Consider the following 27,809-nt stretch of genomic DNA (forward strand, 5'->3'; position numbering starts at 1 on the left):
TTTTTGAACACACACTATCAGCAAATCTGACAATAGAGCTAAGGCTGCCATAATTAGTCGATCATCACCAACTGTTTGATAATCATTTAACCATTTTTCCTGGGAAATATCTTACGGTTCAAGCTTCTCAAATGTGATAACTTGCTCTTTTGCCCAAAATTAGACCTTTTCAATGCTCTGTGTGGTTCAAACAAATGACCAAACCTCAACATTATACAATTTGTTTTAATACATGAATAATTATTATTATCATAAAGGTTGAAGCATTGACTGATAGAGAAATGTCTCATTTATCTATATTTAACTTTAACAGAAAAGGAGGAGAGTACATTTTTGGCTCCACCTACCGCCTGTAAGGCATCGTTGAGGGCTATTTCCCCTCTACGCTTGTAGCTATGGAAACTCGTCGATGGCAACATCCACCAGTCTGTTCTGCCCCCCATCCTCATAACGTGAACATCACCTCTCAGAGGTGCTGACTGTGTGCTACTGTCACCGACAAATGAGACTCTGCAAGATGGCGATTCCGCGACTCATCGTATGTTTTGTTATTTACACCAGCTTAGGTAAGTTATTCTTCTTTCCCCACAATGCTATCATGATAACGTTGTTGCGCTGTACGAGGTGCGGCGACGCTGTAACGGAGTTGTCAATGCCAACGTTCCGACACATACGTTAGCTTGACAAAAACGTATTGCATTGTAAGGAATATGTATCGGTATGCATTGCTTTTTTTTACGTTTACATATTCATTGGGGTATTTTCCCGTTTACGGTATCAGTAGCCTACGTTATTGTAATGCAAGTGCAACGGAAAAAATACGTAGTTGTAAGAGCATCTGTCATGTTTTAACGGTTAAATGTATGTGACTGTTGGCTGACCAGAGCCGTTCGAAACCAGCGTTGTAGGAGCGAGTTACTCTCAGGACATTTCCAGGACAAAAAAAGAAAGCAAAACGTTAACTTACGGTCGGAAAAATACATGGTGACATATAAGGAGACCTGTCGTGTCAGCCCCTAGATAAAGGCTAACATAAATCACATCATCTGCAAGAGAGTTTCAAATAAAATACGTCTAATGTACTCTGTGCACAGCATTGTGCACAGACAGTGCTTAATAACAGACAATCACATGTATGCGAGTTCATATTGTTAAATCCACTTGTCCAATGCCGTCTCTCTATCCAGATTGAATCCTACCCCAGTGTGTGTATGACCTTTAGTGGTCACATGCTGATTGATGATGGTGAGGGTGGTGTTATTAGTGTGCTGAATATGAAGAATCAGACATGTAGGAGGTTGGAGAGTATGACATGCCTCCTCATCATCATCCCTGCCCAACAACAACAGCTGGAGCTGATCAATGCAGTTGATGCTGGCCTGGGTGATGTGTTGCATCTACCCCTGGTGTTTGCTGCTGGTGCGAGGTCACTCAGCTGCAGAGTAAACATTGGGCCATTTCGTCAGTTAGTAGTGAACCTTTGACCCAGCTCCTCTGCATGCGTAAATCAAATGACAACGCACGTGACAAGGCAAGGCTTCATTTATTATGTTCTTGTCAGTATGTTTTGGTTCTGAAACTGAGTCTGCAAATGTTGCTCACTGAATCTTTTATACTGCTACTACGGTGGTGACTCTCTACAAAATAATTTTAAGTATTTAGATTAATGTTAACAGTCTACAATTCTTCCCTCCAGTTTTAGACTGCCCTTAGGTTTAGATAATTAATTAATATATATTTGTTAAATGTATGCTTCATTTAACTTGGACACATTGGTGCATAGTTTAATTTTTTTAGAGAAAAATATGTTCTTTCACATCCAGTTGATTTTAACTCTAATCCTGGACAAATCATTCGACCTTAACAAATTACTATTGTCATTTTGTCAAAAAATGTGTGAAAAGTGCAAGGAATCTCTATATCTATTTTTTAAATACCAAACCCCAAATATTTTCAGGTTACATAACCTTAAAGTAATTAACTAGCAAAATAGTGTTCATTTCCTTTCATTAAAATGTGTTCTTGAAGGTAACAGCAGTCCATCAAATGAAAAAAATGTAACGGTAAATTAACATCTCCCACTAATTCATCCTTAAAAATGTGGTATCTTGTCAAATGTGGGATCTGCACTGGATGTAGTATTAAGATTAGTTAATGAAGCATGGCACATACAATGCTAAGATGAAACCTACTGGAGCAGTCCTCTGGGGTCCAAGTGTCAGTACTTCCTAATCAGTGTCATCTGTGTTGCCTACAATGTATTCAGATGACAAAACAACAGTTTTCAAGTCCCTCTTACATTTTCCTCATGTTCTTAGGACAACATGGATGCCTCATGGTTTTCTAATGGAGTGATTAGTTGTTTTGAAACAGTCCCTCCAATATTTTGTTCATCCCAATGGTCCTTGGTCCCTACACCTCTCCGTGCTGCTTGCAGCTATCTCCGCCCTCAGAATATTTGCATTGACTTCACTAGAATGTCTTGGGGAAAAGCTTTTAATAGATGCATGGTTTCAGTAATAGGCATGTTGTTTTCATCTATAGTGCATAATAGGATTTCCGAATGTGGCCATTTAATAGCACATTTCTCTCAGAACAGACTGCAGACCTACTTTGTCTATTCATTACAAAAAACAGGGATTAAAATTGAGCCTGTGTTTGCTTTCCAGCAAGCGCTGAGATTATTTTCGTTATTCAAAAATATTGTTTTCTCTTAAACCTACATTGTGTCACCGGGGGACCAACCATTGTTGTGCGAATGCTTTTATTCTAAACTCGTATTAGTAATTAGCTCACCATTGTCATGTTAATTAATGGTGGTTATACTTTCCCACGGCCTACTTTTTTAAGAAAATTAATTATGTCTACAACGTGCCTGATTGTGCAGTTGGTACACACATTTTGTTTTGTAGTTTGCATGCACCATACTCCAACTTCTCAGTATCAGTTATTTTGGACTGTAAAAATGAAGGATTTCTATGGAACATTTTGTAGTTTGTTTTGGTAATGTTTGGCCAAAGAGAGAAGAGATTACGATGACATTCAACAAACCTCTAAGGAGGTTTTGTTACACAGTGCTTCAGCATTATTAAAAACGAATTTCCTGTAAACTTGGAATAACACATTACACACCTCAATGTTGTAATCATTGAAATGATCACTGTTTGTTGTTGTAATGATTCTGCAGTGTGCTCGTAGGAGCTTCTATCAAACGATTTGAGTTTACAAAAGCGCTGAGGTTCTGTTTTCGTCTCCTTTTTTTTGGTCATGTAAAGTATAAGGACAGCTTCTGCCGCCATTGTAGATTCAGCCCACAACTCTTCTGTCTGTCTCACATATGCCAAGGGAGCATTTGTTGGACGAGCTCTCCGTGTGTCTCCCGGGATGTCCAGTCACAGCTGGGCTAAATATAGCTTCTTGATGTACAGGGTGGGAAAGTCAGCAACAGAGACGGAAGCTGAGACCTGGGAGTCACATCTCCTCAGTCAGTGTCCGCAGCTGTGCTATATGAGCGGATGCTTTGGCAGGACACACATTTTCATCAATTTCATCGTCTAACTTGCTAACTATACAACACAGGGTCACTGGTGCGGTAATGGTTGGCTGATCTGAATAAATAGATAGTTAGTCAGAATGCACAGTGCCTCGGGCAAACAGGAGGGGATGTCTGTACAAGGCCTGCATGGATAATTATTGTTATCTAATTCCAGCCATTGTTTAAAACCCCTTACTCCACTGGGAGCCATAACACTTTCATTACTCAGCATGGTTGCTGTTAGTCGCATGTGTACCCAGTAATTATTGCTTTAGGAAGTGGCATGGACACACTAGGTTGAGTACGGGGTACCAGTTGAATGCGGAAACCTGCTTTTTTATCATCAGCATTTAAAATCAGACACGTGGAATTATGTGTACACTATAAATTGTAATTTTCACATTTTCTTAATTCATTGTTGCACACTCTTTGCTCCGCTCTCGTTCATTTTCCCCTTAAATGGGCTTTCGGCTGGCCCATGTTTGACACAACTTGTGAATAATGCCCCTTGCCATTAAACTGGCATTTAGAAAATAACACTGATTGCTCAAAGCAGTGCACTCAAGCATTGACCTTAAAATAAGTATATCTCATGTGTTGTTTGTGCCGGGGGGAAACATGACGGTTGATTAAATATGCTTCCAATTGAAGCACTTTCCCACTGACAAGTTATGTTCGTGCTCCTGATTTGTTTTGTTCAGGGATTTTGATACATTATTTATCCTGTAAACCTCATTGTAAATTAGTGTCACCATTTAGGGAAGAAGTGCTTTCACTAAACCTGAAATTAAATTAAATTAAATAAAACCAATATCTTGTAATGTTTCACAATGTTCTAATCTAATGAGTGGCTCATCATTGACCAATTATAGCTATTCCTCAGAGGCACATAGTCATCCAAATACTAGTGATATCGAACTAGCATTGCACATGCTCATACTCTTCAATTCAGATTTGAATCAGACAACCATATCCACTTAGTTTCTGAGAGAAATGTCTCTATTTTACTTCAATTGACTATTACGCAGATCCATTTTGAGACTTGACTTGTGTTTTCAGGAGCTTTTTGCCTTTGGTCTTCAGTAATTGAAACAAATGCTCAGTTAGACTGGGTCAGATGATTTACTTCAGCATTTAAAAACTCTTCTGAATGATGGTGCTTATTCTCCTGCTGCATTGTTCCCAACCTGTAGAGACTGTGTCTAACATTCCTCCCACACTGGCTCTCCAGGGTGCGTCAAAGAGCGTAAAAGCTGAGAGTCAGCACTTTGACTTTAGCCATGGTTTCATTCAATATGAATTGCATAAGAGTAAAGCAAGAAAAGAAGAAAAAACAACAACATATTTGTATTGCGTTGATTCATCATTAAAAACGTGCTCTCTCCTTCCATGTTTCATCACCACCAAATTGTTATCCAATTTAGCCATATAAAAGGGCCGAAATAAAATACTTTCCAAAACTCTGAGTCAGTTTATGCCTTAAATCTTATTATTTTTTTTAAATCTTAGTCATTTTGGCCCCAGGTGTTTGTCTTCTTAACCAGAAATACGAAGTGATTATTAAGAAATGTTTACTCCAGCTCTCTGAGAGGTTCTATATTTATCATTCTAATCCACTGGTTATTAGGCAACACGCCCAGTTGATAATGTCTGCTAATGAAAACGCATGTATGGGCCATCAGGGTTACTCAGCATTAAGTGTCTTCTTTTTTTATTTTGCAGGTCTCATCCCATCATCACTCGGGGTAATCCTCCGAACCATGGACAAGATTGTGTGGGCGAATGAGTTTGAGCGTGAGTTGCTAAAAAAACACTAACCTATTTAGCGAAAATAGCTTTTATTTTCCTGATGCATTCTGTTTTCCCCACAGCAATCGAGCTGACCTGTTTAATAGAGTCCATCTCAACAAACAACCCGAGGATTGAATGGAAAAAGATTAAGAACGGTGTCCCCAGCTACGTATACTTTCAAAACAGGATAGCAGGTAAACCGCTTGAAAGAAAACCCATCCACCATTCGACCGCAGCATTTCAAAGTAATGTCTCAGGACTCAAGCTAAGCTGAATGAATGGCACCTTGAAAGAACTTGGCATTGAATTCTGTTTTCCCAACTGTGAAGGCAGGCTGTGTATATGAATGAGCAATTGTAAAGTGTTTTTTCCCTCTTTTAAAAGGGGACTTGGACCAGAGAGCTCAGCTCAGAGAGCCAGCCAACATCCTGATCTTCAACGCCACCCGCTCTGACACTGCAGAGTACCGCTGCGAGGTGGCCGCCATCGAAGATCAGCGAGACTTTGATGAGATACTGATTAGTCTCGCAGTGAGAGGTATTGTGAGCGGGAACCATACATCACTGAAAGGGGCTATTATTGATTTACAACACATCTAAATGTACCTTGTTGCACGTTAATACATTTACAGAAAATTGCATTTCAGTTAAAACCATATCATCTTATTTGTAGTTTTTTTTAAAGGAACAGTTTGACCGATTATTTGCTTCCTTGTCAACTGTAGATGAGAACTTGTAAATATGAAACTTCAGCCAGCAGTATGTTCCACTAATTCAGTCGATCAGTGCTTGTGCCTTATCAGTAAGGATTATTTGACATACTTAATGCTTCAAGTGATTATTTTAATACATGAATAGAAAGTCGAAAGGTTAATGAATAACAAAAACAGTCAGTGCTTTTAGTGGATTGATGTGTGTCTCTCTCTCTCTGTGTGTGTGTGTGTGTGTGTGTGTGTGTGTGTGTGTGTGTGTGTGTGTGTGTGTGTGTGTGTGTGTGTGTGTGTGTGTGTGTGTGTGTGTGTGTGTGTGTGTGTGTGTGTGTGTGTGTGTGTGTGTGTGTGTGTGTGTGTGTGTGTGTGTGTGTGTGTGTGTGTGTGTGTGTGTGTGTGTGTGTGTGTGTGTGTGTGTGTGTGTGTGTGTGTGTGTGTGTGTGTGTGTGTGTGTGTGTGTGTGTGTGTGTGTGTGTGTGTGTGTGTGTGTGTGTGTGTGTGTGTGTGTGTGTGTGTGTGTGTGTGTGTGTGTGTGTGTGTGTGTGTGTGTGTGTGTGTGTGTGTGTGTGTGTGTGTGTGTGTGTGTGTGTGTGTAGTGAAACCTGTTGTTCCGCGCTGCAGCGTGCCTGAGGCGGTCACAGTTGGAACATCCACCGAGCTGCGATGCCTGGAGAACGAGGGCTTCCCCGCTCCTCTGTACCGCTGGTTCCACAACAACGAGGAGCTCGCTCAGGACCCCAAAAACACCCCCAAGCCGGTCAACACTTCCTATAGTATCAACCCTGACACTGGAGGCCTGGTGAGAAACACAGAGATTAAGATTAGCAATATTTAACATTACGTTCAGTACAATATTAGAAATGAACTATCTCTTTAATAGCATCTATGTAAGTTCAGTGTTGAACAAGTAGTTTCAAGTTTTTTTTTAATATTCTATTTGTGGATGGGACTCTTTAGTATCAGGGATAAATGGAAGCTTATCTAATGTAAATGTGAAAAGCTTAATCTGAATAAAACCTTACCCATGTATGACTAATAGCAGGATTACTCCATGCATGAAAAGAAAGCCAGAGTGGAAGCTAAACCTAAAACTGGCAAATGAAAGAAAGATAATATTGCATCCCAAGCTGAGGTTATGTGTTTACTTCAAAGACATAATAACAAGCATGTAACTGACCATCATACAATGTACAAACATGTATATAATGTAATGTAACAACCCGATATGTAAGACTAGCAAGTGTTTACAAAATATCCTAAAAATATATTCTCAGCCAAAGGAACAGTAGAAATGTGTTGACAATGCAGCTGTCTGTCATTGCGCTGAAAAAATGCTGAAATTGTCTTTTTAGAAAATTCGAATAGTGAAAAAGGAGGACGCAGGGGAGTACTACTGCCAGGCGAAGAATGATGCCGGATATGCACAGTGTCCCTCACAAATGATGGAAGTCTGTGAGTGTCTAAACGTCACTATTTTCAATCCAACACAAGATATCAGAGTTTATTTTAAGTTTTCTAGGGATCAGCAGCAAAGGTCTGATAGCTTCCAGCACCATGTTAAATAACACAGATCATAATAGTTGACACATCTTCGGCAACTTAACTCTGTGTCCTCTTTCAGATGACGTCGACATCCTGGGGATTTTCCTCAAGTCCTTTGGTGGAGTGGTTGTTTTCTTCGGTTTGGCTGGCACCATTTGTCATTCCCTAAAGCGTGGATGCTTCTCTAATAAAGGGCATAACGAAAAGTGAGTGTAAACTTTGTAGAAGGAAAGAAGCAATATGTTATTCTGTCTTTAATGCCACAATACGTTAAGAATGTGCTATTTTATGATGTGTTTGTATCCTCTTTATTTTAGCTACAATTGGCCAGCACAGAATGAGGGTGTTGCATATGGCGATGCAGATGAGGTAAACAGAACAAACACAGCAAATGATACTCTCAGGATCAGTTGTGCATACTCAATTTATAATTACTGTTCTTCACAGGGCCATTTTCGCCACAAGTCTTCATTCATAATTTGACGGCTGAGACGGAGGAAGCAGGACTTAAGTACAACTGTCGAGGTTAGCTTGCTCCAACGATGCTCCAGATGGTAAAGTTTGAGGTGTGAAATGGCACATTATTCTCTAATGCACATCAAATCCAAGTCAACTGATTGCCAAAGTATTATAATATAATTTTGTTGCCCTACTTCTTGTTTTTTATAACTGGGTAGCATTTTTTATTTTCGTCTCTGTCTGATTTAAAAGCTTAGTTTTTTACTAGTTTAGTTTATTTTTGACACATTTGCAACTTTGTGGAGTTTGATAATTGGCCCACGGTGTCATCGCAGAAGTAGCTGGGAGCTACATTCCTTCACAGTTTTTGGAACAAATCCTATTTTCTAATTCTTAAACTTTTTACTGAGTACATAGAAATTGTTTTACAATAAACACAACAAACTCCTTTACATTATCTTTGTTCTTAAGATAAATCTGTTACATTTAATTCACGTTGGGAAGAGGTGAAACCTTTTTTTGTATATACTGTCGTTATACAGGCAATAGGCAGCAGACTGTAAAAGGCTGATAAGATCAAATTCAGAAGGCACAATTTATCAGCCTTTCTTATATTCACAGATGATAACAAGTTAAACAAGTACATAGTAATCCGTGAGTTTGAATACCATATATCCCAGTATGCTGCAAAGTCAATATGTACTATAAAGGTGGTGAAGTATGATTTATGGAGCGCTGTTTCTGTGTATAAGTGACCTTCTGTGCTTTACTAATTATTTGGTTGAATATTGGACATATTGTCCAGTTTTGACTCAGTATTTAATGTAAATAAATGCATACATTTTCTTTTGATTTTAATACATTGCACTCCATACCTTATTGTAAATACTGCATCAAAACTGTTTGTTGGAAATACATTTACAGTATTTACTATTCAGCGTGTTAACCGTGTTGAGCCTGTCATTTCAAACATTAGTGTCAATGATTTGTGTAACAACTCAGGAAATGTTGTATAATGTCCACTGTTTTTTGTTGTTATTAATGCTTTATGTTCATGTTATTTTGGTACTATTAAATACATTTGAACCATACATGTTGTGAAGACTCAAATGTTTCATGCATATTGTCAAATAGATTTTGAGAAAGCTAAGAAACATTCATACATTGGCGGGTGTCAAGAAAAACATAGGGGAACATATTGCCAACATCCAACTATTTGAAAAAGGCTAATGAAAGAATAAAGTAGTTTGTCAACTGTAAAGAGACAGAAATATGTTGCCAAGTAAGTTTCTGTTTTATTATTCACATACAAATAATTTGCTTTGCTGTGTTCGTGCATGATTTAAACATAGAATGAGAAAATGAAATAAAAAATGAAACAATCACAATAATAAAAAAACATAGAAGAACATTGCAGCACTATAACAATATATACAATATATCTTAATTAAAATGAAAGAGCTGTGCAGTTTTTTGAGTTGCAGTTTGCAGAAAAATTAACAAATTGTCCAAGGATAGTGTTAAGGTAAACAGCATGCGCTTAAACAAATATGCAATGTATGTAATAGACAGATGAGAAGATATTAATGTAACATGTAATGTTCATGGTAGAGGATATAGGTCCATGGCTTTATATACATAGTCTCCATATAGAAATATGAAAACATGTATTCACAATAAATGAATGCACAGAAACGTTGTTATTACAGTGTGTTTTATTAGAGGTAAACATATGTACTTAAAAAAGTAAAAGTTAAACTATGAATTTATGACTTTAATTTCAGTGTAGGACTGCTACTTTTATTAACAAAACGGGTCTGAATACTTGTTTTTTCACCACTAACAATGCATTTAATAATACATATAATAATCATGATAATAATATATAGAAGGTCTTATTTCCGGTTTCAGAAACCATCATTAGGTTTTATTTTGAAAAACATCCACCCGGAAGTAGTTATCTAATGCAGGTGGCGTACATCCTGATCATTTGACAACATTCAACGTCTTTTCTTACAGAAAACAAACAAATGTAATATAACATTCACACAGCGAAACTTGCCATCACTACGGAGCAGACTAGTGTGTGGCCTATGTGGACCGTTCACTGAAGATATTCAGGTCAACAGAAGAAAAAGGGAAGCGGCTAATTTGCTGATGGACGTGTTATTGTGCGTTTTCCTTGTACCGTCGTATTGCTATTTTGCTTCGTCGGTATGGACATGTAGCTAATGTGGAGTTTTCTGTCAAATATCGTCGACTTTTTCCATGTTGAATAGTGTGTTTTGTGCTCCGATAGGGATCTGAGGTCGCACACAGGCCTTATTGTGTGTTTGGTGTTTTTCTAGTTCAAAACATTGGAAGGGTTTTTGTATTAGTTTGCTAACAAGGCGTTACGATAAGCAAGATGAGTTTCTTTAGTTTTGGGCAAAGTGCAGAAATAGATGTTGTCCTGAATGACGCTGAAACGCGGAAGAAAGCTGAACATAAAAGTGAAGATGGAAAGAAAGATAAATACTTTCTTTTCTATGATGGCGAGACTGTCAGTGGAAAGGTGAATGTGACACTGAAGAACCCCGGAAAGAGGCTGGAGCACCAGGGCATCAAAATTGAATTTGTTGGCCAAATAGGTAGGTTAAAAAAACTAAGATATTTGTATATATATTTTGACCAATGATTTCATACAGTTCATGTAAACAACACAGTCAATCCTGAGGCAACACCCATGTTATGGAATATAAATATAAAAACATTTAGATTAGGAAGTAGGGAGAGTACAAATTATTGTTATGGGGAGTGGAAACTGAACAGCATTTCAATTACATATGAATACACATTGCTTATCTCTTTATGCATATGTAGTTATAAAAATGAACTGTTTCTGTGTAGTAGGGTTAGCTAACTTTTAGATGTTGTTAAGAGGTGTGTTTTTCAAGTTGTCAATCATCATAACATTAGAGTCACAGAGTTTAGCATCCGAATCTCCCACAAAATGATAAAGGCTAACACAAAGTTAAAACATGGGGAACGTATTTTAATTACAACTACCACTTTACTGAAAATATGTCCAGAAGACTGTTCTAACCAACTTTTTTTGTTAAACGCAAGACATATTTATATGCTACTAACTTGTGTAAACTCTTATTTTATTGTTTAGCTAGAATAGCTAATAGCTAGAAAAATGAATGGATTATGTTTAATAATCTTCTGGGTTTTACAAATGTTGCACGCTTATTCTTAAGACTGGAGACTGGTATGAGAGGCAGAAGCTGGGGCCAGGCCCTCTCTGGCATCATCAATATTATCCTTGGACCTTTGCCATGACTGTGACAGAAATATAGCAACACCCTCCCAACAATATCTCCAAGCAATAGAACATTATAGATAGGGGCCAATAAATAACTTAAAGTGCAACAACAAATGAAGGTGATATTGAAGTTTAATCTCAAACTGTTGATGGAATAATAATTTCCACATGGGCACAAATGAAAAAGGGGAATTGGCAATTGCAAGGATCACAGCAAACATAACATAAGATAGAAAGACAAAATGGCCCATTGTATCATATCTGCCCAAAACTCTTATCACAACATCTGAGCCTTTTGAAAGTTTCCAATGTAAGGGGTAAATGAATCTTAAAGTTTGTTTCTCTTATATTGTGTTTGTTGATAACTTCTTTCTGTTCTAGAGCTGTATTACGACAGAGGAAACCATCATGAGTTTGTTTCCCTGGTGAAAGATCTTGCAAGACCGGGTGAAATAACTCAATCGCAAACCTTCGACTTTGAGTTCACTCATGTGGAAAAACCGTACGAGTCCTACACAGGCCAGAACGTCAAACTAAGGTGTGTTTGATGATTGACTCTGGTTTATAGGCTGTGTAATGGATGATTGCAAGTGTCACTCTCTAACCTTTGCAAACAGAGCATTTGAACTAACACCTGGTGTTGTCTACGTGTGCTGTTCCTCAGGAATGATCGGTTATATGTGGAACAGTATTGTTTAAAGGCTCTGTGTTTTCCATGTTCAGATATTTTCTTCGTGCCACGGTGACCAGACGACTAAATGACATCAGTAAAGAGATGGACATTGTGGTCCACACACTGAGCACCTACCCTGAACTCAACTCCTCCATTAAAATGGAAGTTGGCATTGAGGACTGTCTGCACATTGAGTTTGAGTACAACAAATCCAAGTAAGAATTATAGGGATGAAACACACCATTACTGAATAATCTGTTGCCATTTATTTACATGAACCGACTTTTAAGTTTAACGTTTTTGTTTATATTAAGTGTCTTTTCTAGAAAGAACATTTTTAAACCCAAAGTTTGAAATCATTGCAAATTCAGTTCAGAAAATAATCCCACACTCGGAAGACAAAATGAACACAGTGTTCCTAAATGGCTTTCAGCAAACACAAGTGTAAGAGTGTACGATAGTGTGTTTCAGAGAGTGTATAACCACATCAGTCATGGAGTTTAGGGCTGCAACTAACTATTATTTTCATTATTCCTAATATATTGAATTAACTATTTGCTTTGTCTATAAACTTTTAGCAGATTGCAAGTTCCAGAGGCCAAGTGTTTAAAGCAAACGCTAGTACGCAGTTACTAAACTACTTGTTATCAAGCACCCTGTCTAATTTCTGCTTGTCTTCTTTTGACCCCTACTGTAGGTACCATCTGAAAGATGTAATTGTGGGGAAGATCTATTTCCTGCTGGTGAGGATTAAGATTAAGCACATGGAGATTGACATCATCAAGCGTGAGACAACAGGCACTGGCCCCAGTGTGTACCACGAGAACGACACCATCGCCAAATACGAGATCATGGACGGTGCTCCGGTCAGGGGTAAACGGCACTTATTAGTCATTTTAGTTATTTTACTAAAGTGAATATTCATATTATCCAACCTGCTCTAACAATGTATTTCATATTTCAGGAGAGTCCATTCCCATCCGGTTATTTCTGGCTGGTTATGATCTGACTCCCACGATGCGAGACATCAACAAGAAGTTCTCTGTGCGCTACTACCTGAACCTGGTGCTGATCGACGAGGAGGAGAGACGCTACTTCAAACAGCAGGTAGGTTTCTGATGTTTCATAATAATCTCACTAATGCCTACTTCGAAAGAATATAAAAAACATTCTAGGAAAATACTAGCTGTGTCCCAATTATACTGCTGTACATACTACTTGTAAGAAGCTGAGTATAGTCTGAGTATTAGGTTGTTAGGAAAAAATACATTTAGGGTTAGATCTCAGCCACATAAGGAGGACACATTGAATCTTGAGAACAGCTTCTCTTTATGAGGTTTGATTAATGTCTGTCAGCACATTAAATGTATTGTATCTGCACAAAATAGCACAACAGGTAGATGTTTGTATACTTACTGCGAAAACAGTAATAGTTGCGAAAACCGTAAATTGATTGTCACAAATGTGTCATTTGGGTTGTTTGTCAAGCCACAGAGAAACATGTCTTGTTCCTGCTGCTGTTGTTTTATATGAAATATGTTAGTTTTGGTCTGTTGCTTGAGTAAAGTAGCAATTTTAAAGAATTCGTTTAAGTTGTGAAGAAGTGCTACTTTTTTTTTTTGCTTTAAAATTGTTATCTTATTTTTTGTTTACACACAATCGTAGTCAGTATAGCATTTCATTTAGCTATACATTACATGTATTATTTATTTAATGTATAGCAAATCACAAAAAGTTTAATAGATCAATTAAATTGTTTTAAATATACAACACTGACTAGATAACAGTAATCCACTCTAGTTAATAATGGCATGTGTGTCGACAGTAGATAGACACATATAAATAATATAATGATCAAATAAAGTCAAATCGCTGATGAGAGCAACACGAGGATTACTGACATTGTTTTTACCTTTCTATGGATAAGGAGTCGGTAAACATTGAAATGTAATATTAACTGAAAAACATCCAAAACCCTGTGCTCCCCTTACCTATGCAGGAAATCACACTGTGGAGGAAGGGTGACGTGGTGAGGAAGAGCATGTCCCATCAGGCGGCCATCGCCTCTCAGAGGTTCGAGGGCTCGGCCGCCTCGGAGAGCGCTCTGGAGCAGGCTGCGAGGGAGGAGAGCGGGTAGGGGGCCGCAGACCTCCAGTCTTCGTCCACTAGACTCGGAGGTTGCCGTGAACACCTGGTGAAGCAGCTGTTTTATTAGTAGCCGCTGCTAGTGAAGGGCCGACATACAGTAACACATGCAGTATGTGAACAATGAAACCGTTTGCATGAGGCATTTGAAGCAGCTTCGGGCTGCTGGTCTTGTCCTTCAATAATGCATTTTTCTTTTCTTTATGGGAATCAAACTAATCGTCTGTTGCAATATCCACTGTTAAAACCGTTCATGTGATATTATGGCATTTTTAAGCTGTCTGTTACTTTAAATAATGCTTTTTTGGAGTAAACTCATTTCTAATCTCTTAATCAATGCAACTGAATTTTTCATGCATTTTCTGAAATGTATCTCCAACATTCCACCTTTTAATAAATGCATTCCTAACACTGTTATAAGGTCAAGAAATCTGACTTTGCACTGCTTTATCTTGCTGACCACATTTGTCTTGATTTGTAAATACGACCAGCTAAAACCTTTTATCCTGTTCCAGCTTGTGTACTTTGATTATACATTACACGGTGCCACAGAGTGACCATTCATGTGCTTTGCGTCAGCATTCCAGTGGTGTTAGGAAAGAGTGTTTGTATTAAGGTCTGATAGTATGAAATCCTTTGTAACATCTTCATTAGACTTGAAAGTTGTGCCTATGTGTACCAAGCAAATGAAATCCTCCTGCCTCTTTAACATAAGTTTAGTCTTTTAACCAGAGAAAGAGTTACAGTAGAACTATCTGTCTTTTGCAAAATGCTAATCAAGTATTCCTTGTCCCTGAAGTGAAATAAACTGATGCCAAATGGAAGAAAAAACAGATCTCAGACTTTGTTGTTTTCCAGGAATTTAAGTGTTTGCGACATGATACACCTTAACAGACAGGGTGGAAAATGATGGACCATAGTGCAGACTGAAATAAAACTTTGCTTCTATACACAAATTGCATAATGGCAATAAAAGAAAGCTTGGACCCCTTCTGTGAGCAAAGGGCAACCCTAAGAAACATTACAAGCTTATATACTGCTGCTGTTTTCTTTCAATTCAAAGGCTGTGTCTAAGCAAGTATCACCCAGAGGTATAGCTACAATCTCGATAAAAGCCATCATTTGACAACAACACATTTATTACTTCAGAACAAAAGAGATGTATGTTTATGCTGCTTCATGATTTCACTGCATCCTCGCATCATCTGGTCCAAATCCTCACAAAGGCTCCTTATCCTCCAAAGTCAGGATAAACTCAAACTCCTCTGCAGAGAAAAAGCAGAATGAGGGTTCATAAGCAGCCCAATGCACACTGAAAGATGCGTTCACTTACCAGTGGTTAGGGGCTGCACAGAGAGCCTGGCTCTGGTGAAAAGTCCCACGTCCTTCAGAGGCCCTCCCTTGGCTCGGTGCTGCAGGTGGTACTTCTTCAGCTCAGACAGAGGAATATAACGCTTTACCATTCTTTGATATTGGACGTCTACCTAAAAGAGAAGAAAACAAGGTTAACCTTTATGTTCAATTATTTTATGAATGTATATATATTGTTTCCTTCTTAAATGGGGTTTACCATGCTCCATTTGGGGTTGTCTGCTTTACTGTTAGCATCAAAATGGATATCTTTCTTGTCAAACTGAGTGTGGTCCACATAAGCTTCCTTTACAATCTAGAAAAAATAAATCCAGCTAAATATCATGTTTGTAAGTTTGTTTAAATCATTATAATATAATCAGCAGGGGGAGATAGTGACTTACTTTCATGATTCCTGCTATCCCCGGCTCCTTGCAGTTGCTGTGATAAAAGAAAGCCAACTGCCCGTCTTTCATCTGCCTCATAAAGTTGCGTGCCTGCAGATGACGGTAAAGTCCATGAACAGAGAGAAGAATAAAATCAAAAATACTTTATAGATTGGTGTGTTATTTCAGGTAAACAGCTTTTCATAGCAGTAGCCAGTTGTGTGGATTTACCTGATAATTGCGCACTCCGTCCCAGCAGCCAGTCTGATCAGGCAAAGCCTTCAGTTCCTCGATCCCAAACTGAAGGATGAAACAACAAGCATCAAACGAGTGCAGCCCACTCACATTTTTAGGAAAACAGGCTGTGCTGATGAGGCTCTGTACCTTCAGGTCAATCTCCTTCTCAAAGCGGCTCTCGGGCTCAGATTTCATCAGCCAGCGACTGTACTGCGGAGGTTCTGAGCTCTCTTTAGTTTTTAACGGCTCAACAGAAGCTGCAGCTTTCTTCTTGCCTCCAACCATTTCGTCCTCATTGACTTTGCCTATTGTTGCAGCAATAATTGTCAATCATTAGAAAATAATGTACCAGAAAATAAGTTTTACTCCCACTTCCTTTGCTTACCTGAATCTGCTGTTCTTTTACTCACTCTGGACCTCGTCTTTGGTGGCATCTCTCACTGTCTATAAAGACACATGTTTCAAACATAGAGCAGCGTCCATAACAGGGTTGATATGAACATATACAATATGCCTTAACAATAGCATCACGTTTTCTAACATTCTTACAATTTGTATACCATAGCTGTGCATAGTGTTTTGTATGAATGTAAGGGATCTGTGGTAACGTTTGATTTAGTTTGGATATTTAAAGACAGTTATAAAAAATACTCTGATCTTTTTATTGAGTTTCACAGTGACAACATTCAAAGTATGGTTGGCTCACAACTAAACCCCTTGCTTAGGGATGATGAATACTTTTTTTTTTTTATTGGAATTTGGTCCCATTTTTAGAGTCTTATAAAACAACTGCTAATTTTTTGAACCACTAATTATTTAAAGTAGAAAACAAACGATCCTGTAAACAGAGACTAATCTTCAAACGTTGTTCAATCCTCAATTTAGTCAATAACATGATATCGAAGCTGTTGAAAATATCCAAGAGTTTTCCATTTAAAAAGCTTCGGATTTGATCAAAGATGCACTAAAATCTAATAAAAAGAGGTTTGTTACTTGTCCACTGTATTTGCATAAGCATGCATTGATCTGGAGTACTACATGGAAAGTATTGAAAAAAAACTCTCCTAAAAAAATAAACTTATATAATATAATAGAAGAAGCATTAAGTTCAAAGTTTTTTGTCCAATGTGGTAATAATATTTGGGTTTCATGGAAGCTATTGGTAAGTAATGGAAAAACGTCATATAACACATTTACTATATTTGTAACCATAATGTTCACTAATATAAGCAAATTGGAACGGAAGCACTGAACATAATATTGGTTTTGTGTCATTGAAACATTACTTTAATGGTGGACTGGACCCCCAAGGGAATACCTGCAGTAAAGAAAGAGGGCTCGGAATACATAGTGAATTCCCAATGTAAAACTAACTTCACCCGTACATGGATGGCAGAGACTAGCTAGCTTCAAGAACTATTGGCAACACGTGTAAACTAAACGCGCCAGGCATTTGAAAGTAATACAGATTATAATGCAGCTCTGTCAGTAGTGAAACATCTCTGATTAAACACTGATAAATCATACCTGTAGCTGAGCAATGTTCCAGGTAAGCAGTCAACCATCAAAACCCGCGGTGAAAGCAGCAGCACGTGACGTCAACAAACGTATTGGTGCACTTCATTTATTGCCAGCTTCTCCCGTTTGTGTTGTAAGAAGAGATAGATGTCCTTTGGAGTCCTTACCCTCAAACGTTCCTCAAAGGGAGCAACTAATGACCACTTTAACGAGCGACAGGAAACTATATTTCTCAGCAGATGTGAGCATCACTATAATTGTATGTGATTTTATCAGAGAAAAACAGGAATAATATGTTACCCGCACCCCAAAGATGGCGGTATTGCGCTTTATACGCTGAATGCCTTCCGCCTTTAAAGCCCCAGAAGAAGAAGCGGCAGAGTGACATAACGAACACATCCCATAACATTGTGGAGGTAAACATGGCGACCGTCGGACCTCTAGCAAGGATTGCCAGACTGGGCTCCAGCATCTGCAGGAACCATCGTTTATCTTTTAACAGAAGCACACAGAGACGAGGAATAGCTTCTTGTGTCGACCGTAAGTCCCAGACAAGTAAAACTGTGAGCATTAGTTTAATTTCATAGGACAGCTGTGTGTTATTGTGAAAGAAAGCCTGAATGGCACTGAACTTCGTTAGCTACCAGACCGGTGTTGGTCTTTATTATTGACTGTGAATAAAACACATTAAAGTAAAATCACACATCCCATTCAGAGCTTTAATGTTACAGTTACCGGTACCTAGCTGTCATTGGTTAGTTTTGCACCGCCCCACTCCTAGACAGGTCTTGTCAGGGAATGTTCTAGTTTCCAATGCTTTCTTATTGCTGCATCCTATGCTGCTTGAAGATATACACGACATTTGAAGTGTGAAATACATATGATACCTTTATCATGTAATACAAAAAGCCCACACATAATACTCCCGTATTTGTGCATGATGGAATATTTTCCCTTCCATATTGATCACCATGATATACATACGGTGGGGCAAAAAAGTATTTAGTCAGCCACCAATTGTGCAAGTTCTCCCACTTAAAAGGATGAGAGGCCTGTAATTTTCATCCTAGGTACACTTCAACTATGAGAGACAGAATGGGGGGAAGGAATCCAGGAAATCACATTGTAGGATTTTTAATGAATTCATTGGTAAATTCCTCAGTAAAATAAGTATTTGGTCACTTACAAACAAACAAGATTTCTGGCTCTCACAGACCTGTAACTTCTTCTTTAAGAGCCTCCTCTGTCTTCCACTCGTTAACTGTATTAATGGCACCTGTTGAACTCGTTATCAGTATAAAAGACACCTGTCCACAACCTCAAACAGTCACACTCCAAACTCCACTATGGCCAAGACCAAAGAGCTGTCAAAGGACACCAGAAACAAAATTGTAGACCTGCACCAGGCTGGGAAGACTGAATCTGCAATAGGTAAGCAGCTTGGTGTGAAGAAATCAACTGTGGGAGCAATTATTCGAAAATGGAAGACATACAAGACCACTGATAATCTCCCTCGATCTGGGGCTCCACGCAAGATCTCACCCCGTGAGGTCAAAATGATCACAAGAACGGTGAGCAAAAATCCCAGAACCACACGGGGGGGACCCAGTCAATGACCTTCAGGCTGCGGCCCCACGAGGACGAAAACGGCTAAACGCATAGGATTAACGCAAACGCAATCGCAAACGGCTTCCGTCCACACGCAATAATTATCCGGATAGTGTCTGCCCACACGAGACCGCTCCGTTTAGCTCCAACCGCTGGAGAAGCTGCAGTACATATGCAGGAGCCTCTACGTGGCGCTGTAACTTCCTCCACAAAAGCAGCGAAGAAGCATGGTTGTCATGGTTGCCCTTCTGTTTATTCTCCGCGGTGGGGGCCGAGGGAACCGGGCAGAGTTTTTCGCCAGTCAGCGTGTATTAAAGTTGAAATCTTCCAGACACAATTATAAAAGTGCCGGTCAAAGGTCTTCTTTGTTATTTATTGAGCTTTAAAACAAATGAATAACGACTCTATATAATATAATGATAAAATACACGGAGCCTCTCTTTTTCCTCCCTCTCTTCAGACAGCGTCAGTGTCTGTCTCATGCAGCAGCTCATCCAGTAATCAGTGACCCGGCCGACTGTAAAAATAAACATATTTATAACTAGTTTAGGGAGTTTGAGAGGTAATTAAAATAGCTAAGGGTGATGATCTGACTTGAAGTGTGTGTTTTGCTGCAGCGGGAGGAGCTTCAGGTGAGCAGAGCTGCGTGTCTCCGTCCTGTCAGATTAGACTTCACTCGCGAGAGAAAGATAAATAATCTGAATTCAGGGTGCAGTTTACTTTGACGTGGGGGTGAGCAGCAGAGGTGGGGAGAGGCGGGGCTATTGCCTCATCATTATTGCTGTAGATGTTGCACAAACAACTGTAGCATGGTCAATAGCGTCCGGAGCACGATAGCAACTCTGCGATCCGCCATTGTTGTTGTTGTTGGTGGCGAAACACTTCAGCACTGGCGCGGGGTAAGCGGAGGTGAGCAGAAGAGGTGGGGAGAGGCGGGGCTATTGCGCAATCACTATCAGTGATCTGAAAATGTCCGTATAGGGCGCACACACGGAGCCGTTTGACCCCCCAGAGAGTGGCGTATGCATTTCTATCCACCTTGGGACCCGTTGTCGTTTCCTCAGTCGTTTAGTGCCGTATTCGGTCGTCCTCGTGTGGCCGAACGGTCTATATGACACTAAACAGTAACGCAAACGACCGAATTCGTCCTCGTGGGGCCGCAGCCTCAGAGAGCTGGGACCAAAGTAACAAAGGCTACCATCAGTAACACACTACGCCGCCAGGGACTCAAATCCTGCAGTGCCAGACGTGTCCCCCTGCTTAAGCCAGTACATGTCCAGGCCCGTCTGAAGTTTGCTAGAGAGCATTTAGATGATCCAGAAGAGGATTGGGAGAATGTCATATGGTCAGATGAAACCAAAATAGAACTTTTTGGTAAAAACTCAACTAGACGTGTTTTGAGAAGAAAGAATGCTGAGTTGCATCCAAAGAACACCATACCTACTGTGAAACATGGGGGTGGAAACATCATGCTTTGGGGCTGTTTTTCTGCAAAGGGACCAGGACGACTGATCCGTGTAAAGGAAAGAATGAATTGGGCCATGTATCGTGATATTGAGAGTGACAATCTCCTTCCATCAGCAAGGGCATTGAAGATGAAACGTGGCTGGGTCTTTCAGCACGACAATGATCCCAAACACACCGCCCGGGCAACGAAGGAGTGGCTTCGTAAGAATCATTTCAAGGTCCTGGAGTGGCCAAGCCAGTCTCCAGATCTCAACCCCATAGAAAATCTTTGGAGGGAGTTGAAAGTCTGTGTTGCCCAGCGACAGCCCCAAAACATCACTGCTCTAGAGGAGATCTGCATGGAGGACTGGGCCAAAATACCAGCAACAGTGTGTGAAAACCTTGTGAAGACTTACAGAACACGTTTGACCTCTGTCATTGCCAACAAAGGGTATATAACAAAGTATTGAGATGAACTTTTGTTATTGACCAAATACTTATTTTCCACCATAATTTGAAAATAAATTCTTTAAAAATCAGACAATGTGAATTTCTGGATTTTTTTTTTTTGTCTCTCATAGTTGAGGTATACCTAGGATGAAAATGACAGGCCTCTCATCTTTTTAAGTGGGAGAACTTGCACAATTGGTGGCTGACTAAATACGTGTTTGCCCCACTCTATGCTCTCTGCTCTTTGTTGACAGCTTCTCATGGACTCACAGATGAACAGAAGGAATTTCAAAAAATGGCCTTTGACTTTGCGACCAATGAAATGGCTCCACACATGTCAGAGTGGGACCAAAAGGTATGTTTGAGAAATCCATACAGTCTATTAGTCAGCTGATGTCAAGGCATAACACTTGACCATCCCACAGGAAACTCTTGGTGAAATGTCCCACCTGTAAACTATCTGGTTTACATATGGAGACAATTCTAAAATTGAGCTCTCATTACCGTCTTTCTGGAATTTTTCGCCTGTTAAAAGTTACTTCAGCTCATACCTAACTGTGGAGAACCTGCATGTCTCAGCAGCTTTTCTTTAACTGCCAAAAATATAGTTTAATCCGATGCAAATACATGATGTAACAGATAATTATTTTTCCAATGTGCACAGTTATAATTTAACAAACATTTATGGGTATTATTTATTTTCCCTCCAGGAAATCTTTCCAGTAGAGACGATGCGAAAGGCAGCCCAGTTGGGGTTTGGTGGGATCTACGTCCAGCCGGAAGTCGGAGGATCGGGTCTCTCTCGGCTGGACACATCGATCATCTTTGAGGCCTTGTCCACAGGATGTGTCAGCACTACAGCTTACATCAGCATCCACAAGTAAACCCCCCCCCTTATGTCATAAATTACTTGGACCTATAATTAAGAAAACGTTGACTTATTTGTGTGTATAATGTAAGGAGGACAAAGGTTGACTTGAGGCTGGTTGTGTTGGGTCCAAATAACCCCATTTACTGACTCAATATAAAGTGTTGTAACTTAAAGGACACTTTTGTTTGGTAAATTATCAGAACTGAGAATCATTACATCATCTCCAAACAAATCAAATTTCCCAGATTAATTTCATGTATTTGCCTCCCAATTCAATCCAAGCTGTTTTCTTTGCAGCATGTGTGCCTGGATGATAGACACTTTTGGCAATAATGAGCAGAGGGAGAGGTTCTGTCCTGATCTCTGTTTGATGGACAAGTTTGCTTCATATTGTCTCACTGAACCAGGTCAGTCCATTGTATATGTAAAAAAACAAAGTATAACATAGTTATTTAGAAATGTGTCAGTCATCATCACAATAAACCTGTGATCTTTGACTTCAGGCAGCGGCAGTGATGCTGCTTCACTTCTGACCACTGCTCAGCTGAAAGGGGACCATTACATCGTCAATGGTTCGAAGGTAATTCCACACCTGCCTATTCCCTATCTGGTGTTTAGGCCTTCATAATGGTTAAATTGTTTTTTTTGTTTAAAAAAAAAAAGCAGTAAGCCAGAGACATGTCTGTGACTTTCAGGCCTTCATCAGTGGTGGGGGAGACACAGACGTCTATATTGTGATGTGCAGAACAGGAGGTAAAGGACCTAAAGGCATCTCTTGTCTAGTGGTAGAGAAAGGAACCCCAGGCCTCAGTTTTGGCAAAAAGGAAAAAAAGGTAAAGTCCTTTGATTGCTGACTTTAATGATTTTGCTCTGGAGTGTTTGCTGGTAGCCACTAGAGGGCAGGAGTCAGTCACAGTAACCGTTCTACTCGCTGCTCTCAGGTGGGTTGGAACTCCCAGCCGACCCGGGCGGTGATATTTGAGGATTGTGCCGTTCCAGTGATCAATCGGCTGGGTGAGGAAGGACAAGGATTCAACATGGCCATGAGAGGCCTGAATGGAGGAAGAATTAATATTGGTGAGGAGGAGAACACTATCAAAGTACAGTAGTTACCAGTGTGTAGTGATGCCCAAATATGTAATGTATACCCATAGCTAGATAAAATGACAGTAATCATCTTGATATTTGAAATGCAAACGTACAAAAACAAATTTTCTGCATAAGGTTTCAAAAAAAGTGGAGATTCTGGGTGGTTGGCTTTAATTCAAGATTATTACACTTTTCCCAGAGGAAATAACACCGTATTCCTTAAAAAGAAAATCAATAGTCAAATGGATGCAAACTCTAAAAACTTTTTTTCTGTTATCTTAACATGACCATCAGCAGCTTCTTAATCTACAGTTTCCATATAAACTCTTCCAACAGCCTCCTGTTCTCTTGGGGCGGCACATGCCTCGGTTCAGCTCGCGAGGGATCATCTGTTAGTACGCAAGCAGTTTGGAGAGACACTCTCCAACAACCAGGTTAGAAGATCCCTCATCCAAATCAAATCAAGTTTTATTTATATAGCACATTTATAAACGATTTTTGGTCGAGCCAAAGTGCTGTACATATAATAAAAATAGCCTACAGTAGAGACACTTTACAGGAAATATAACAGCACAGATTGTTCAGAATATCAGTATGAGAAAAAACGACACCCTCTATCCTTAGACCCTCGCATCGTACAATCCATCCACAGTATTAGGTCACATTTCCTGCCAGTGATAAGAAGTTTGTCTTGAATTTTCCACTGTTTCACCCTGTGTTTGTTCATTTGTGCAGTATCTTCAATTCAAACTGGCAGAAATGGCCACCAAGCTGGTTGCATCCCGCCTCATGGTGCGTGAAGCTGCCACAGCGCTGCAGGAGAACCGGTCTGATGCCGTTTCTCTCTGCTCTATGGCCAAACTCTTCGCCACAGACGAGTGCTTTAATGTAAGTAATACTAGAGGAATTGTTCAATAAAAAACTCATTTTTTTACTTTTTTTTTTATTATTAATTTCACAGATCTGCAACGATGCTCTCCAAATGCACGGTGGGTATGGTTACCTGAAAGACTACGCAGTGCAGCAGTTTGTCCGAGACATCAGAGTGCATCAGATCCTCGAGGGTGAGCCTTTTTAAGAGTCGCCTTAGTCTGGTTTTTCATGTGTATCAGATTGTAATCTCACAGATTTCCTCTTATTTAAGATAGTTGATGTGCTTGTTTTGTTTGTGTGACTCATACACTTTGTTTTTTTTCTCCTAAAGGCACAAACGAAGTGATGAGGATGATAATTTCCCGTAATCTGCTGACAGAATCATGATAAACCTTTTTCCCTGGATATGTGTGATTTTAACAGTGACCATATTGTTATGGTCTTTCTTCCTGTTACTGTGTGACTGGTTTCCTAAAGTGTAAAAGGTCATTTAAGGACGTGTGGTAAGGCATAGGTTTTTCTAGTATGATATTAGTTATTATCTTCAAATGTTTAACTACTCTGTTGCAGCAAGGCTCAAGGGATGACCATTTAACAATGTACACAGATTTCCAATAACAGCTGTCATTCAAAGAGGATGAATCCCAATGACATTGGAAACCCTAGCTTACTTTACATGTAGTGCCACCTGCAGGTCAACATTTCCTCAGGTCCAACACTTCCTCTAAAAGCAATAAATAAATTACAGGCTACCATTTTAAAGAAATGCTTATACAGCATATACAAAATGCTGAATAATGGCATATTACACTAACATACAAACCATAGCATTCAACTCAAAACAAAGCTGAAGTTATGTACAATTTTTAAAAAGACAAAGCATATTTTATTTAAGTACGGACTAATGAACAATAACAATGTTTGACAGAAAGAACACCCAAGGATGTGCAGCCATGCTAGCTCTGCAGTGATGCTGCTGTTTTGCAGGTTTGTGGTTTAGCCCATTCACCATCCTAGCTTAGCCTGTTAGCATGCTAACATGTGTTACTTATAGGAATCCCACACAAACTGCAAGTATTTGGTCATAGAAAAAAGTAAAAACTTGACCTGATGGTGGTGCTGGGTGAAAATGTAAGGGATCACCAGTTGTTTCAGACCCGAAGGGAGCATGAAATACTTTACCAAAAAGTTCAACCTGATGGCAGTGCTAGAGAAATGATTGGATCACCAAATTCAGTAGCATTGATCCTGTTCGGCTCATGTATAAAAAATCCTGTCAATCCCTGTGCTGGTAACTACACCACATGATCAGACACCACCTCTAGTAGATGTAATGTTCTAAGAATAGTTTAAAAAAATGGTTTTTGTTTTTAACCGAAATATTTTCTGCTAGTGTGGATATATTGTAATCTTGTTTTTCTTTAATTAACAAAACTGCTCCTTACTACAGATTCACACAATTTGTGACGAGATGTTTTGATTTTTTCCTATTTTTAAAAGGATTTAAGTGATAAAATTGTGTTTTTTCCACTGTATATCACTTGCAGTCTCTGTGCCTTAAGTGGCCTTTTAGATCTCCTTTATAGTCAAGGTTACTGAATTGTTACCCATCCATGACGTTTGAAATGCCACTGTGGGTTGGGTGTTTGGGTTATGTATTTGTCACATTTCAAATTATGTCTGATTACACTCCAAATAAAATAATCTCAGTTTACAGAAAAAGGAATCAGCCTTTTTATTGGCACACTTAACTAGGTATTATTTACATTTCCTGTCATTAAATGTGATTTATTTTGCATGAGTACAAATATATTTATAGGTAAAGTGATAATGATGAGTCATGCTGAAATCAAACACTCCAGAACACTTTATTGAAAAAAATGACCAACAATCAAAACTGCAGTAAAAGTGCTACATGTACCCCTCAGCATAGCTTAGTGCCACATCTTTTTTCAGAGCTACATTATACTTACAAGAAAACAAACGAGACCAACAGCCGGAAGTTTGGTCATTATCTCACTGACTGATGGCCTTGTGTGTTTACAGTAATTATATCAAGTTAAAACAAACACCTTTGAACAGAATAGTAAGAAACCATCAACTTCAACATGTTGTACTCACTATTTTGGTAACATTCCAACTACCATAACAGGCAAATAAAAAAGAATGTCCTCCCAGCAGACATCAGTGTCATTGAACCATACTGATATTGCAGTAGGTTAAATACAACAACACTTAACACGTACATGTGGTTCAAAGAAAGCAAGAATGATACATTTGAAATACCTGAATTGTGATTTTGACATAGTGCCTTTAGCCTGAGAGAAGGGACTGAGAATGCATCTTTACACAGCTGTAGAAATGAAATCATACACTTGTATGGCTACAGTTATTACACAAATTTGGCCAGCATACATTTAGCAAGAACTGCAAAACTCTAAGCAAACTGCCAAATGAACAGAAACATGGTTTACAGTATCCGTCAACTCTCTTGAAAACATTGGCCTTTTATGTTCACTGCCTACAAATCCTAATGCTACTGGGTATCATTAAAGATCTCTTAATAAGAGTAAATAAAAAATATATTTCTTACAAAAAGAAATGAACAACCAAAGGGATGTTTTCTTCTCTCACATCCTTATAAGTCTTCACAGAGAAAGTGCTTTTGAGTTTCAAGGCATACTTTCTCTCCCCCCTAACCCCTGTCCTCCGGCCGGCCTACACCAGCGACCCGGCCTGGCTCTGCGCGGGCACCATGATGGCTACAGAGCCCAGGCGTGTCAGAGTGGAGCAGCTCATTTGTGGGGACACAGCGAGGGGAGGGGGCACCTGAGGCTGAGCCCCGTCAGTCCTGTTGGCGACCGCAGGGCTCCTCAGAATCTGCGCAGGGTCCCCATTTGTGCTGCGGGGTCTCTTATGTTTGCGTGGGGTTCCTCCATTGTTGTACCCCGGGAGACCCTGCAGTGTGTTGGCTTCTCCAGGTCGCAGCTGGTAGGCGTGGATAACTGAGCCGGTGTCTGATGTGGACGCCGGGGAGTATGGGTAGTTGTAGTTAGGATGGCGGGGGTCTCGGGGTCGAGGACTGGTGGCTATGGAGGACAGCGTGCCGTTCTTGGATATGATGTCAGAGCCGGTGTTACTCTTCGCCCATGATACTCTCTTTGGTGCCTGAGCATCCTCCCTGTAACAGGAAGAAAGAAGAGAGGAACGCAGAGAAAGCAAAAACTCATAATTATTAGAATTACTAGAATCAAGAATGACAGGCAGGAAATAGGGCAACACACATTCAGCTTCACTGTTTTCTGAGTACTGGCAAAACTGTGTGTATTGCGAAAATATAGATGACCTATATCTTCTGAGACAGCATTTATTGCAAATACAAACGTCGAGTGAAATTTCACTTTTAATAATATTAAAGTAACAAAATATACATTTAATTGTAAATGCATTGATATCAAAATGAGCTATTAGAAGCAAAGTACTTATTAGGAGGCTTTAGTGTAATAATATTATAAACCTATAGTGTAAAAATGATTAACATGGTATTTTATGTTTAGCTGGTCATGGTGGAGCAACTTATATCAGCACCTTTTGTACATTACATCTTATTTGATGATATGACAATAGCTTCTAGATTAGAATAGTCGTGTCAAATATTTGATCATATCCTTTTGAAACACAGTGCAATAGAAATTCAAGTAGAATCCAGAATAAAGTATTACATTGCATTTCCTCACATAAACTCAGTGTCATAATTATTAAATGCAGAGGCAAAGGCTGAAGTCGAATAGTCCATTTAGCTTAGGAACCTTCCTAAAGG

General features: G+C 39.4%; 5 protein-coding genes across 5 annotated transcripts in view; 3 read left to right on the plus strand and 2 right to left on the minus strand.

Annotated features, from left to right (window-relative positions):
• Nucleotides 1–402: 402 nt before the first annotated feature.
• On the plus strand, nt 403–9,127 carry jam3a (junctional adhesion molecule 3a). Its single transcript, XM_034097518.1, has 9 exons — nt 403–566; nt 5,258–5,329; nt 5,407–5,520; nt 5,711–5,863; nt 6,632–6,834; nt 7,388–7,487; nt 7,657–7,783; nt 7,895–7,946; nt 8,025–9,127. The coding sequence occupies exons 1-9, from the start codon at nt 503–505 to the stop codon at nt 8,058–8,060; spliced, it is 921 nt and encodes a 306-aa protein (XP_033953409.1). The 5' UTR covers nt 403–502; the 3' UTR covers nt 8,061–9,127.
• Nucleotides 9,128–9,988: 861 nt separating this feature from the next.
• LOC117456948 (vacuolar protein sorting-associated protein 26B-like) lies at nt 9,989–14,986 on the plus strand. Its single transcript, XM_034096819.2, has 6 exons — nt 9,989–10,666; nt 11,725–11,881; nt 12,067–12,231; nt 12,714–12,889; nt 12,981–13,123; nt 14,016–14,986. Exons 1-6 carry the CDS (start codon nt 10,444–10,446, stop codon nt 14,151–14,153), a joined length of 1,002 nt encoding a protein of 333 aa, XP_033952710.1. The 5' UTR covers nt 9,989–10,443; the 3' UTR covers nt 14,154–14,986.
• A 28-nt stretch (nt 14,987–15,014) lies between these two features.
• On the minus strand, nt 15,015–17,950 carry thyn1 (thymocyte nuclear protein 1). The gene is made up of 8 exons (XM_034096820.1): nt 17,662–17,950; nt 16,520–16,578; nt 16,282–16,439; nt 16,129–16,197; nt 15,916–16,008; nt 15,732–15,827; nt 15,495–15,645; nt 15,015–15,426 (listed from the first exon to the last, which is right to left on the minus strand). Exons 2-8 carry the CDS (start codon nt 16,566–16,568, stop codon nt 15,380–15,382), a joined length of 663 nt encoding a protein of 220 aa, XP_033952711.1. The 5' UTR covers nt 16,569–16,578; nt 17,662–17,950; the 3' UTR covers nt 15,015–15,379.
• A 73-nt stretch (nt 17,951–18,023) lies between these two features.
• On the plus strand, nt 18,024–25,711 carry acad8 (acyl-CoA dehydrogenase family, member 8). Its single transcript, XM_034096817.2, has 11 exons — nt 18,024–18,192; nt 21,411–21,511; nt 21,867–22,036; nt 22,325–22,434; nt 22,531–22,607; nt 22,723–22,860; nt 22,969–23,104; nt 23,453–23,550; nt 23,852–24,004; nt 24,078–24,180; nt 24,321–25,711. The coding sequence occupies exons 1-11, from the start codon at nt 18,075–18,077 to the stop codon at nt 24,374–24,376; spliced, it is 1,260 nt and encodes a 419-aa protein (XP_033952708.1). The 5' UTR covers nt 18,024–18,074; the 3' UTR covers nt 24,377–25,711.
• Nucleotides 25,712–25,840: 129 nt separating this feature from the next.
• Nucleotides 25,841–27,809, minus strand: part of esamb (endothelial cell adhesion molecule b) — a 58,441-nt gene continuing 56,472 nt past the window's right edge. The window contains exon 7 of the mRNA XM_034097824.2: nt 25,841–27,170. Coding sequence (XP_033953715.1) covers nt 26,708–27,170 — 463 coding nt within the window. The 3' untranslated portion in view covers nt 25,841–26,707. The remainder of the gene's footprint in view (nt 27,171–27,809) is intronic.

This window comes from Pseudochaenichthys georgianus, chromosome 13 (genome assembly GCF_902827115.2).
Source record: "Pseudochaenichthys georgianus chromosome 13, fPseGeo1.2, whole genome shotgun sequence".
Lineage (NCBI taxonomy): Eukaryota > Metazoa > Chordata > Actinopteri > Perciformes > Channichthyidae > Pseudochaenichthys > Pseudochaenichthys georgianus.

Bases quoted from the DNA above. Each gene is read 5' to 3' on its own strand.
- thyn1 (XM_034096820.1), bottom strand. From the start codon at position 16,568: ATGCCACCAAAGACGAGGTCCAGAGTGAGTAAAAGAACAGCAGATTCA. The intron at 16,009-16,128 runs GTAAATCCACAC...CGTCATCTGCAG, and splicing joins ACGGAGTGCGCAATTATCAG to GCACGCAACTTTATGAGGCA. The intron at 15,427-15,494 runs GTAAGTGAACGC...TTTTCTCTGCAG, and splicing joins TGTGCAGCCCCTAACCACTG to AGGAGTTTGAGTTTATCCTG.
- LOC117456948 (XM_034096819.2), top strand. From the start codon at position 10,444: ATGAGTTTCTTTAGTTTTGGGCAAAGTGCAGAAATAGATGTTGTCCTG. The intron at 10,667-11,724 runs GTAGGTTAAAAA...TTTCTGTTCTAG, and splicing joins TGAATTTGTTGGCCAAATAG to AGCTGTATTACGACAGAGGA. The intron at 13,124-14,015 runs GTAGGTTTCTGA...TTACCTATGCAG, and splicing joins GACGCTACTTCAAACAGCAG to GAAATCACACTGTGGAGGAA.
- jam3a (XM_034097518.1), top strand. From the start codon at position 503: ATGAGACTCTGCAAGATGGCGATTCCGCGACTCATCGTATGTTTTGTT. The intron at 5,330-5,406 runs GTGAGTTGCTAA...TTTTCCCCACAG, and splicing joins GTGGGCGAATGAGTTTGAGC to CAATCGAGCTGACCTGTTTA. The intron at 5,864-6,631 runs GTATTGTGAGCG...GTGTGTGTGTAG, and splicing joins GATTAGTCTCGCAGTGAGAG to TGAAACCTGTTGTTCCGCGC.
- acad8 (XM_034096817.2), top strand. From the start codon at position 18,075: ATGGCGACCGTCGGACCTCTAGCAAGGATTGCCAGACTGGGCTCCAGC. The intron at 21,512-21,866 runs GTATGTTTGAGA...TTTTCCCTCCAG, and splicing joins TGTCAGAGTGGGACCAAAAG to GAAATCTTTCCAGTAGAGAC. The intron at 22,608-22,722 runs GTAATTCCACAC...TGTGACTTTCAG, and splicing joins ACATCGTCAATGGTTCGAAG to GCCTTCATCAGTGGTGGGGG.